The sequence below is a fragment of the Ambystoma mexicanum genome, chromosome 1q (genome assembly GCF_040938575.1).
Source record: "Ambystoma mexicanum isolate Mex_15411 chromosome 1q, UKY_AmexF1_1, whole genome shotgun sequence".
NCBI classification, from domain to species: Eukaryota; Metazoa; Chordata; class Amphibia; order Caudata; family Ambystomatidae; genus Ambystoma; species Ambystoma mexicanum.
In genome coordinates, this window is record NC_090922.1 from 1,408,014,651 (window position 1) to 1,408,027,538 (window position 12,888).

Sequence of the window (12,888 nt, forward strand, 5' to 3'; positions counted from 1 at the left end):
TCTCTCTCCGCCCGGGCCTGTTCGGTCTTTTACTCTTATTTTACCTTTCAGTGTGATCCTTCGGTTGTGGTCAGCCTCTCTTCCATTGCGGGCCCGGGTTCTCCAGCCCTTCATGTGTTTCGTTCATCAGTGCGCTGGGCCCGTTCCCTTGGGGTTTTTAATAGTGTGGGCCCCTCTAGTGTAAATTCCTTTGTTCACCGTCGCCTGGTGTTGGGGGACCATTCCCATCCTCTGGGTCCCCCCCTTTCCTTGGGTATTGTGTTTCTATGTTTCCTTGGGGTTCGTTTTCTTCTATTTGCAGCAGCGCCACCCCTTCTTCGCATGTGGAGATTTGCTGTGGTCTACCATCCCATGTGAATTGCAGTCCAAAGGGGTATGCCCATCTGTATGTGATGTTCTGGGCTTTTAGGGCTCTCGTGACTGGTTGCATCAGTCTCTTTTTGTGCAGGGTAGACAAAGCCAGGTCCTGGAAGAGTTGGATCTGATTACCATTGATAGTGATGGTCTGCTTCTTTCGGGCTGCTCGTAGAATGTCCTCCTTAATTAAGTACGAGGTCATTGCCATGATCACATCTCTTGGCCTGGCTCCCGGGTCGCTCCGTTTGGGGCCCACTCTATGTATTCTGTCGATGGCTGTGCTTTATGGCGGGATGTCATTGAGCATGCTGCTAAAGCATAGTTGGAATGTGTCTTTGAGGTCTTTATCTCCAATTGTTTCGGCCAGGCCCTTGACCTGTATGTTGGACCTTCATGAGCGGTTCTCGAGGTCCTCCGCCTGCAGCTCTAGGTTATGTGTGGCCCTGGCGATCTGTTCTAGGAGGATGCTGTTCTGTTTCACCTCCTCCGTTGTGTCTGAGCGGCGTCTTTCCACTGTGTCCACTCTGTCTCCCAGTTCCACCATGTCTTTCTTTACCTCCTGGAGGGAGGATTTCAGTTCATCCCGGATCGTGCCTAGCTGGGTCTGGAGGGCCTCCATCATTCTGTTTTCCATATTTCTCAAGCAATCTTGTAGGTCCTCCTTGCTTAGTGCCATCGTGCTGATGTCTGCTGTGGCTGTTCCCAGTTCAGTACTTGATTCCTCTATGTCCTCGTGTTGGTTTGCGTCTTGGAGGTGCCCCCAGTATTGTTCCAGCTGTTTTGCCCCGTGTTTTCGCCGTAGTTCTGGCTCCTGCAGGGGTATTTCTTTGTCTAGTGCCTGGCATCTGTTTCTCGGGAGGGCGGGTCAGGCCCAGCACAAGCCCGGAGGAGATGAAGAGAGCTCCGGGGCCAGTTCTTGTTTTGCATTTAGGTCCTGCGGGGCCTGGTGCGTGTGAGTCCTCAGGTGTTTTCCATGCTCCCCTCTCGTGGCAGGTTTCACCGTATCTTGGCCAGCAGTGTGTATTGCGGCTCAAATTTAGGGTGAGGAGGGGGAACTTTTGAGCTCGCTCTGGGGCTTCGTAGACTGGTATGGCACCTGCGCGTGGTGTCTTGTGGGGGCCTGGGTCTGCTGTCTGGGTCCCCCCCCCCTGGGGGCTGCGTTGGTCCGTGGTGTGTGGCCCACGCTGAAGTTAGGTGTTCCTCCAGATGGCTAGTGTGGCACCTGCTCGTGGTGTCTTGCGGGGGCCTGGGTCTGCTGTCTGGGTTCCCCCCCCCTTGGGGGCTGCGTTGGTCCGTGGTGTGTGGCCCACGCTGATGTTAGGTGTTCCTCCAGATGGCTGATGTGGCACCTGCTCCTGGCGTCTTGCGGGGGCCAGGGTCTGTTGTCTGGGTTTTCCTCCCCTTGGGGGCTGCGTTGGTCCGAGTTAGATGTACCCCCAGATTAAATCTGCTAAGTTATGACTCTCGGGCGGGGATCACGATAGTTCAGGGGGCTGGGGGCAGCCGGGCCTCAGTTAGTGGTTTTGGGGAGCCCGGCAGTATCTGTGTGCCCGTGAGCGGGTTGGGGTGGGTTGTATGAAGTGGGCGGCCCGGAGCACTTCACCCAGCGGCTCCTCCAACGCTGCGCCGCTTGGGTGGAGAGGGAGCTTTCATCCCGGGCTGCGCGGCGCCCAGGGGTGGTCGAGCCGGGTGCTCCTTACCGCTCTGTTGCTCTGCAGGGTCCGGGCTAGCTCTGCCGGGCCCGCTGCTGTGTCCGCGCTCCGGGTCTCTCCAGGGGTTGCGGGGGGGGTGCTCGGTTATCCCCAACGCCCCGCGACTGTGCTGCAGCTGTCTCCGGGATCACGCGATGGGCCGGCGCGGCGCCGCTGGATGGAGGCGGCATCACAGGTCCTTGTGCCTCGCCGCTCCCTCGCTCCGGCCCGAGGGGGCCGCCAGTCTGTTTTGCGGGGAAGTTGGGCTCCGCCGCGATCCTTCCGGCTTTCTCTCGCTCCCGGGCTCGGCCTTCGGCCTTTGGGGCTCTGTGGTGGGTTCGGCGCGGGCTGCACGCGCAAGGGCTCCGGCACCTCCAGCCAGTCCGTTGGGGACCGTTCCTTCGAGAGCATGTAGCGCCCCAGTTTCGATCCTCTTTGCCGGGATCGATGGGTCTTTTGGTGGGTGTAGTTCTGCTTTTTTTCCTCCTTTTGTTTGCTGCCCGGGCGGAGAGCGGGGATCGTGCGGGTTCAGGGGACGGCGGCCATCTTGGTCCGGAGTTCTTATGTCTTGGCATGGTTGGAAGAATAGACAAGAGATGGCCGTGCCTTTGAGAGGGGGTAAATACTATTGTAGTGCTAGACACTATGTACAATGCTTCAGGACGCCACATGTGTCATGATGCCTGCTTCCGGGGAGCCGGTTCAAGCCCTGCGTCCCCGAAAGTGGACATCCAGTCCCCAAGGAAGGACCCAGCAACCCCATATAGGGGCCCTTTGGACAGTGTCCTGGCGCCTATGGCGCCAGGCTCATAAAAGACATCAGTACTGGCGCCATAGGCGCCAGACTCATTATGGGAGTGCTTGGGTGCACTTACCTGATGCAGACCATGCTGCAGGATCCCGGCCTCCTTGAGGCCTGAAAGGAACTACTTTACCTGTGGGACTAATTTACCATCCGGGCGTGGTCGGGGAAGGATACATACCTGATTGGAGGAAGGATACATACCTGGAACTTCTTCCAAGGCTATTTAAACCCCACCCGAACAGCCACACGTGTTTCGCGTTGTTCTGCATCTAGCAGCTGGACGCTCACCGTGTCTGCTCCTGTATCCTGACTTCTGCCACGCCTGCCAGCATCCTGGATCACCTGCAAAGGAAGAGAAGAAGAGAACAGAAGAAGGAAAAGTCCTTACCTGCTAAATCCGCATCCCGGAGACATCTCGCAGACAATCCCGAAAAGGAAGACTTTTATTTAAAAGCTCATCGCATCGATCGCTGCAGCGCCGCATTTCACTCACCTTTACAGGGCGCCTCCATGTTCAGCAGCGATCATCCGGATTCGCAGTCACGCCCCAGCACCTAGGGAGAAAAAGACCAGAACAAAAGGTGAGAGAGAGAAGGGAATAAGGAAAGCTAAATCTCCATGTTAAGACTTACCTGTTGATTCATTCCCTCTTCATTTCGGGTCCGCGCCGCATCCTGGCATTTCCGGACCCCGGCCCCTAAGGGGAAAAAGAGACATCAGCGTTAATGAGCGAATGAAAAGACATTACCAAAAAACGCTCATTAAAGACTTACCTGATTTCTACAAGGATTTCACCTCTCTTCTCGGGTCGGTGCCTGTTCCCCGGCATTCCGTACCCCGGCCCCTATGGGGAAAAAGACACTAGCATTAGTACATTAATGATTGGACACAAGGAAACCTCTTATCAAAAAACTTACCTGGAAGCCAAGCAAGTTTGGTTCTCACCAATCCGAAAATCCAGTGAAGTAACTGGATACCAATGCGCCCCTGCATCAGAAGCAGGATGGAGAGCTCGTCCTTCCAGACCCTAAGGTGAGACGCTACGGGGAATCACAGAAAGGTTTCGAGGAGGGTGAGAGGGGAAAGTGGGAGGCCGATTGCATTACCCCGCAGACAGTTAATCCCCTATTTTCGCCTACAGAAGGGTACTTCTGCGAACCAGACAAGCCAGATTTGGGGGCCCGGTCCAGTCCGTCTTCTGAACCCTGCGCATCACCTTAGAAGAGGTCAGAGCAGCGCGAACCAGGCCAGCGCCTCCGTGGGAGTCAGGTGAGCGTTACAATATGGTCTCCAGACTGTATGACTTGCTGCTGAATAGCCGAGACTCAACAGAGCTAGTGGTGCGTAGGAGTTGGGAGACTGATCTGGGGAGAGTCTCCACAGATGCGGCATGGAGGAGGGTGCTGATTTATGGAGGAGGAAACGCTAAATTTAAGCTAACTCAACTGTAAGTTACGCACAGGGCGTATTTGACCCCCACACAGGCTGTTGTACATAGGCAGTAATTGTGGCCAGACCTGTCCAAGGTGGGACCAGGAGTGAGCAGTCATATGCAAATGTTCTGGACATGCCCCGTGGTTGGAAGGTTTTGGAGGGGGTGACGGAGGAAGCGAACAGAGAAGGGATTCAAATTCAATCATGGCCTGCAGTATTGTGTCTGCTGGGATTGTTCCTGAGTGGCAGAAAAATATCATACATATCTTTCTAGAATGAACAACTTAATTTGCGTGCTGGCAAAGTGCAGAATTGCAATGGCCCGGAAATCCGCTGAAGGTCCCAGGATAGATGCTTGGTGGGCAGACTAGAAGCGCTGGTCACTAGCTGAAACCATAGTATGGCACCGGGTGCTGCAGAAAGGGATGATTGAGAGGAGTATAGGAATAGAAGCCTGGAAAGCGTTGGCACAGACAATGGGCCTCATTACAACCCTGGCGTTAAGGGTTTAACGGCACCGTAAAAGTTGTCGGCGCCGTTAAACCCTTAACGCCTGATTACGAGGTTCTTTGCGGGACCCGACCTTAATGGCTGGTTTTACCAGCCGTTAAAGTAGTAGTAGTAGTAGTAGTAGTTTCTAAATCATTTTCCTCTAGTAAAGTCAAAACCTGTAGCTCCTCTCTTATTGCTAAGGGAATTAAATCTACCATTAAAAATATTCAAGAAGTCGAAACAACTGACTTGTAGATGTAGTAGACAGGCAATGATGCCTAATAGCATTTGCAAGGGTCAGGAAATTGAAATCAATGGCTCGCACCTGAAGCTAATTGTCAAACCTGTGAGGCATAAAAGGCTGAAGCAGAAGAAAGGTGGAGCAGGAGTCGGAATGCTGGCAGCAGCAGCAGTAGCAGAAGAGCATTAGACTGGAAAATTTACGAAGAAGTGTGATCACAGAAAGGACGCTGGGCGTGGAGACAGCAGATTTCACTTGTAAGCTCTGAGAGAGGGCCCTGTTGTCTCAAACCCTGCATTGTTGTGGCTGAGAGTGGCGCTTTCCCCAGGTGCGTCGTGTGGCTGTGATTGCAGAGCCGTGACCGTGCTGAAGCCTGAGGCCCGCAGCAGAAGGCAAGCCGAGTGACTGAGGCGTGAAGGAGATGCCCAATTGGCGTGGCTGGACCGGAGACACCCGTGTTGCAGAAGGGTGTGGGTCCCAACAGTACCGGAAGTAGTTGTAGTTGAAAAAGCCGGGAAAGTGAAGCAGCCTGCAATCGGTGTTCCTGGGGCTGGTGAGTGAAGCTCAGCATTCAAGTTCACTTAGCAAGTCTTGCCGGTAACTGTTACCAGCTCAGAAGCAAATTGCGTAAGTTCACACGCAAGTATAAACTGTTCGTTGTTGTGGAAATTCCTTTTAACAATGGAAATGAAACACGTGCACTGTTAGTGAGAACAATAGTCTTTGCATAAGAAGAGAAGCCTATTATTTCCATTGTTGAACAATTAACTATTGTCGGAGTGGTGCGTGTCTCTCATTAAAAGAGAACGCCTGATAGACATCCATTCCGAAAAACCTAACGTTGACCTTTACAAATGTAACAAGTGAATTGTTGTGTGTGGCCAATTGTATTTCTCTAAAGGAGTCCTGTCTCCACGATATTTAATAGAAATACAATCACTGCCGTCTCTTTAAGGTTAAACAACTTTCTTAGAGTGGTCGTGTGAACTTAAAGCTGTTTTCCCTTTGAAGACTAAACCTTGTTTTATTCTAAACATTTATCTTTTAAGTCCAGAAATTGTTGTACTGACTAGAAGAACACGCACTATTCAAACCAACCCTTTCCAGAGTGAAACCAGTCCTATTGAGATCTATTCACCTAATCTGCGAGGTTGTTAAAGGTCCAGTGTCCTCTGATACAAGTGTGACATTAACTGAAGCTGGTAAGTGGTAATACAGCTTCCGAAGGCAAAAAGGCTGCCCTTTTCCTAAAATATAGGAAAGAGTGCCTTGCCTACCTGTAGACGTTACAGTGTGTTTTCTTTCTATGCCTAATAATTCTGGAATGTAAAAGTTGTAGAAGAAGAAGCAGGGGCAGTGAAGCAGTCAGAAGAGGCAAAGAAGCTGATCTTTTTTTGAAGTTTAGGAAAGGAGAGTGCCTTGCCTACCTGTAGAGGTTAGTGTCTTGTCTTTACATGCCTAACAATTCTAAAGTATAAAGCTGTAGAAGAAGCCTGAACTGTGGTGGTGAATAGACTGTCTGTGGATGTTCTATTGAAGTTGACTGAAGTAGAGCAGACCGTGGAACAAAGGAGACTGTTCCCACAGTAACAGCAATAGAATGGTGGTTGTCAAGAGGAAAGCAACAACCCGAAGAGAAGCATCCTGACAATTACACTAGATGTACTGCATCAGTCGTAATCAGTTGTAAAGTCGTAGAAGAAGTTTTTCACCTAATCTTTTAACTGTGGCAATTAATCATGGAAAGGAGACATCCAGGATTACCATTGGTGCTACCTTTTGGCTGTAATTGGAAGGTGATCTTTTCAACTAATAGCTGAAGAAGTGTTACCAGTGGATTTTTGTTTAATGAACTTTAATGTTGCCTTAGAACTTATAAGAACTGGTTCAAGATTTTTCTTTGGAGAACTGACTTTGGAAAATATTGGGGAAGGGATTTACCCAGGAAAGATGAAGGCCATCCAAAATAATGGTTAACTATTGCTAGATCCCTTCACTTTGGTTTCTCTCGCTCAGGTCTCAGACCCCTTCATTTGCTTTCTCTGGCTTCGGTACCAGACCACTTCAATATGGTTGCTCTTGCTCGGGTCCCAGACACCTTCAAAATGGCTTCTCTAGTTTCGGCCCCACAACCCTTCACAGAACCAGGCAACCCCTGTACCTTGTTGTCGGGCTCCTGTTTCGTGGCTTTGGTCTCGGGCTTCTGCGAGTCTTCAGACCACTTTTCTTAGTTTCCTATTGTGTTCCCACTGCCTCCAGCGGTTCCGCTGCACCTCGTCCAGTCCTGACTGCGCATATTTACTTGTCGGCGTAGCACAGTGTTTTTGTTCATGTGGATTTCTTTTTCTACTTGTCTCGGTCTGTCGTTGCCCGGCACAGCAAGTCGGGACACCGGGTCACCACCCTCTCAGCAGCTTCACCCCCAGCCCTGCCACCTGTGGTGCTGGGCTCTCGATGGCGTTGCCTCAGGGGAGGGACTGACCGTTCTTTTAGTCCCTCAACCATCTTTAAATTGCTTTGTGTCTGATTTCTAGAATGATCAATCCAGTTCTCAGAGCAGTTGTTCAGGGCTCTTCGTCACAGTATCTTGACCTAGGTATTCAGTATAGTCAACCTTGTTCTTTTTTGCCCAGTATTATGAGATGACTGTCCAGTGGAGTAAACCCTATTCTTCATTGTACCAGTAATAATAATACTATTTATTTGACATAGGTACATGGTAGAGTTTATGGATTAAGAGGAAAGTAAAGAAAGGTAAGGTGGGTGAGGGATGGTAATACTGTGTTGGCCCATGATATCCTCCATGTATCTCAAAGGAGGAATCCATTCTGATGCAATCCCCCTACCGAGTACCACCCCCAGGGGTAATTTTGGGTAGCTACCTCACCTCCCTGGCCAAATGAAAAGGGTCTTCCTGCAGGGAGAAGGGACAACATCATAGTATTTGCCACAATATACACATGCTCCTAAGGCTGGCTCCATTCAGTTATCTTCAGTTGGGCTTATAGAAGAACATGCACCACGAGAAATCATTGGCCCTTTTGAAAATTATTACATTCTGTGTTCCGTCTCTTGTTTTCATTCTAGGGCCATGACTCTACTTTAGGCTATGTTCAGCTCATAGACGTACCTTCACCCGAAGACGATGTTCTCATTCAAGTTCTGAAGAAGCAGGGTGCAGTTCCCTTCGTGAAAACCAATGTTCCGCAGTCGCTGATGAAGTAAGATATAAGAGCTAATTCTTTTAATTCTAAATGTAGTCACTGTTAATGCATAAACATTATTCAATTGTGCTCAGCTATCTTCCACTACGAACTGGTGGAATGGGGCCACCAGGTTCAAAGAACGGAAACTACTCCCTGTGTGCTTACTAATCCTCGCCCAGTTATTTTTGTTGGCCAAACTGGTACAGATAGTAACTTGATTGGCATTCTTATTTTCCTTTGTCGCCACCACCTGAGACTTGTTCATGAGGTTGTTTAACCTGGCTGGGAGGAGCTGTGATTTTAGTTTCTCCATCTTTCTATGCTATCCGGCCAATGTGTAATTTTGCTGCCTTTGAGGCTGTTCATGGTTTGTTAGCAACTCCTGATGGAATTCACTGGGCCTGCCTTTTAGGAATGAAGCACTTGCACTCTGTTCAACCATGTCCGTGAGGAAATAGCCCACTGGCCCATCACCCAGAGTAAAATACCCAGTGAGGTTCCAAGATATCTTAATGGACGGTTGCACTCCGGTGTTAAAATCGGCCAATCGCAAGCACATCCATTTTGAACAATACATCGACCTATGAAATGCTTCCTTTTAGTACATCTTAACTTACATTTCATGATATAAATATTTATTTATGTATTGTGCATTTGTAAGGGGCTTATACATCAAGTAAATTGTGTTTCAAAGCCCCCAATTTCTGCTAACCACACAGTTTCCTAACTGCCATCTTGTGGTAATCTTATTTGCTGTGCGATCACCATAAGATCAAGTGGCCGGGTGACAATAAATCATACATGCATCCCTCTGTGACATCAACAGATGCGAACGCTATGCAACGCATATCACGGCCCTAATAAAATACAACTGGCCCCTCGGTGACTGCCAAAGTCCCATCACCACCTATCATGCCCAAGGATCCAGGAACCACTATGACCAAACACGCAAGCAAAGGCAAAATAAGAAATAACGTGGCACCTACAAATCTGCATTGTGCACTGATTAATGCTAGATCCCTTCCAGCACATGTTACAGAAATCCACGACCTAATCACCAATCTCGACCTCGACATCTTAGCTATCACGGAGACCTGGCTACATGAAGCAGCCGGTCCTGCCCTCTCACTAGCCCTCCCACAAGGACACTTCATCTATATGCATGACAGACACTCAGCCAAAGGTGGGGGAGTAGCCCTTATAATCAAAGATGGCCTGGCGGTCAGAGAAAAACCCCCTCACACCACAGGGAGAATATCGATTCCCTTACCATTAAAATCTCTGTCTCCCCCACCATCACCATCCACCTAGCCTACCACACTCCAGGCCCAATAGCGGACTTCTATGAGAACCTCATCCATCTCCTAGGTGAAAACCTAAAAAACTCCACAAAAGCAGTTCTCCTAGGTGACTTCAATCTGAGACTTAATGACCAAAAAGATAGGCCTTCCAAAGCCCTGGCCCAAGCTCTACAAGAGCCCGGCTTCCACCAAAAAGTCTTCACACCTATCTATTGCAAAGGGTGCACCATTTACTGGGTAGTAGACCACAAACGTGATGTAGACGTCAGCTCCAATATCCCTACCCCTTGGTTGTACCATCATCTTATACACTTCCTCATACCGACCGGAGCCACTACTCCCAAAAATCTCTGCTCCATTCCACCCGCGTTAGCTAGAAGTGCACGAACCTTACCAAAGAAAGGATCCTCCCCCTCTTAGACACTCTAACGCTCAACCTCTCTGCTAACCCAGACCCTTCAGTGCTGGCAGATATCTATAACAAAACACTGAAAACAGCTATTGACACCATTGCACCATTACAGATCAAAAAAGGTAAACAAATTAAACACACCAATACCCGGTTCTCTGCAGAACTGAAAGAACTACGTGCCCAAAAATGCAAAGCCCTGACTAAATGGCTAGCTTCCCCTCAGGAATCCACGCTATCCGGCTACAAAACTCTGGCCACTCAATATAAGAAAGCCATAATTTCAGCCAAATCTTCTTCCTTCAATAAAAGAATCTCTAATGCCACCTCCAAATCTAAAGAGCTCTTCGCCATCTTCAAAAAACTCTCCACCCCAGCCACCAAATCACAAGAGATTGATAAAGACAAAGCTTGGTGTAATAGTACACAAACAGCCTTGCTAAACAAAATTGAACTTTTGCAAAAGAAGATCCATGAGCATCACAAAAACCTCTCTGAACACATTAAGTTAGCATCTCACTCTGACATTAAGGTCACAAAAAACAATATAAAACCCTTCTCCTTCAGGGAAGTCAATTGTCAACAAAATCAGGCCATCCGATTTTAAAGGAGATGCCCAGCCAAACTACTCAAAGAATGTGCAGAAACCCTAGCCACTTTTCTGAAAACATTCATCAACGCCTCTATCAACTCCAACACTGTCCCCGACAGCCTAAAAGAAGATTGCGTTTGCCCACTTCTGAAAAAACCCTCAGTGGACCTAGAAATAGGCAACAACTCCAGGCCATTCACCACCGTCCCATTTCTGCTCATAATCCTGGATATGGTTGCCTATACACAAATCCAGCAATTTCTGGAAGAAAACAAGATCTTAGGCAAAAGGCAATTTGGATTCTGCCCAGGTCATGGGACAGAATCCTCCTTGCTTGATCTTAACATATAACTTTGCGACATCATGGACAAAAGCAAACCAGCACTTCTCCTTTTGTTAAATCTATCGGCTGCCTTTGATCTCAACCATGATATCCTCGGTAAGCAACAAAAAAACGCAGCTCAATTCTCACCACAAGCAATAGCCTGGATTGCGTCCTACCTCAATGGTAGACTCATGAGCCTTCTCAGACTCTGCATGTGCCTCTCCAACCACCATACACTGTGTAGTCCCACAAGGATCTTGTACTGCACCCACCTTGTATAACATCTTCACCCTGCCGCTCTTCAATGATTTAGATCGTCGAGACATAACCTACACAAACTATGCCGACGACACACAAATCCTTCTCCCCCAAACAGGCATTTACGAACAAGACTCTGTGGCCCTAACCAATATTTACACAGCCATCCAAACATGGATGGCAACCAACGGACTATGTTTTAACTGAGACAAAACAGAGATCCCTGTGGTAGGCACCAAAGAAACACTCCATAAACTCTCCCCTCAATGAAGCACCTTCAACATGAACAATACCACCATCACTGCCTCACCAGCAATAAAAACTCTAGGTGTGTACCTTCACGCCTCTTTATCCATGACACGCCAGGTCAGCGCCATAGTCTCCTCCGCGGCCTTCACCACAAAAATCGTCAACGCAGTCAAACCATTCCTGTCAACCAAAAATTGCCTCTCAATTGCTAGAGCCACAGTCGGCACTAAGCTTGAGTACTGTAATGCCTTATTCCTGGGCACCTCCGCCAAAAATCTTAACAAGCAACAAGTCATTGAAAACCACGCTCTCCAGGCAAGTAAAGACGCTCACTGGTTGCCGGTTAAAGAATGCATACTATTCAAAACCATGGCCATTACACAAAGATGCCTCTCACTTAGCGCCTCCCTCCCCTACCTATCGGAAAGGATCACCCTCATCTCTTCATCCAGACCAACGAGATCCCACCTCACTAACCAAATCTCTGTCCCCTCCTTCAAAAGGTCCAAAGCAGGAGGCTCCAGTTTTCAAAATTTAGCACCTAAAAATTCAAAAGCCCTCCCCGCTACACTCAGAAATGAAAAGTCCTACATCGTCTTCCGCAAAATGCTGAAAATCAAGTTGTTCTACTAATCTGGTCACCTACCTGTAACATGCTACACTCTCTCAAGCCTGTTATGCTGTTCCACTGTAACCAATTGAACATGCAACTTGTCATGTATGTCTGTACCAAGCAAGTATTCTGTAACAGCGCCACGATGCCCCAAGGCCGCTGTGCGCTATATACATTTAAATACATTTTTCGGCATACAAATCACAGAAGACATTCACTCATTCACTGTACAATCGGATTTATTTTGTTTAGTGGCTTCGCAGAAAAGACACTTTATTGTATTTTATTTTTAATCCGTGAAGGAGTCGAGCCTTTAGTATATCAGTATGTTTTGTATTAAAATGCACATTTTTAAATACATTTATTGCTGCCATTCTAACTGTTTACAGTCATTATGTAAAAACCTGAGCACCTCTATGCATTTTTGTGGTTAAAAATCATACCGGTGACAATACACGATGCTGGATGAAACAGGTACGTTTGATTACCCCAGCAATCTTTTGATTTTTAACGTTATTATGCAAACTGCAAATCTAGATGGTTCGTGCATATCTCAGAAACATTCATGTGCACATTGGACTTGATAGGTGGTTCTTCAGAAGCACATTGCGTACCAGTTGGCTGAGCAATGTAAGCTTTACACCGGATAAAAGGTTCCTCAGTTGCCTTATATTTAAAACCTTACGATTGGAGCACTGGCTCATATAATTGGAACAGCAAAAGGGCGAACAGGACCAGCACGGTTGTCCCAGATAATTGTAACCATCACTCCATTGGATGGCATAATTTTCACATGTTCTCTGTTTGAATCCAAAGATGGGCACTCTACCGGGAACGCCAAATCAGTTCCCATGACTCAGTGGTGGGGTGTCCAGTCTATTCAAAAAGGAATTGCGTTGATTACATCCAGTAGAA

At 48.2% G+C, this 12,888-nt stretch overlaps 1 protein-coding gene across 1 annotated transcript in view; it reads left to right on the forward strand.

The window, feature by feature from the left end:
• Positions 1-12,888, forward strand: part of LOC138548412 (vitamin D3 hydroxylase-associated protein-like) — a 571,296-nt gene that overhangs the window by 159,587 nt on the left and 398,821 nt on the right. Inside the window, exon 4 of the mRNA XM_069642275.1 lies at positions 8,108-8,241. Coding sequence (XP_069498376.1) covers positions 8,108-8,241 — 134 coding nt within the window. The remainder of the gene's footprint in view (positions 1-8,107; positions 8,242-12,888) is intronic.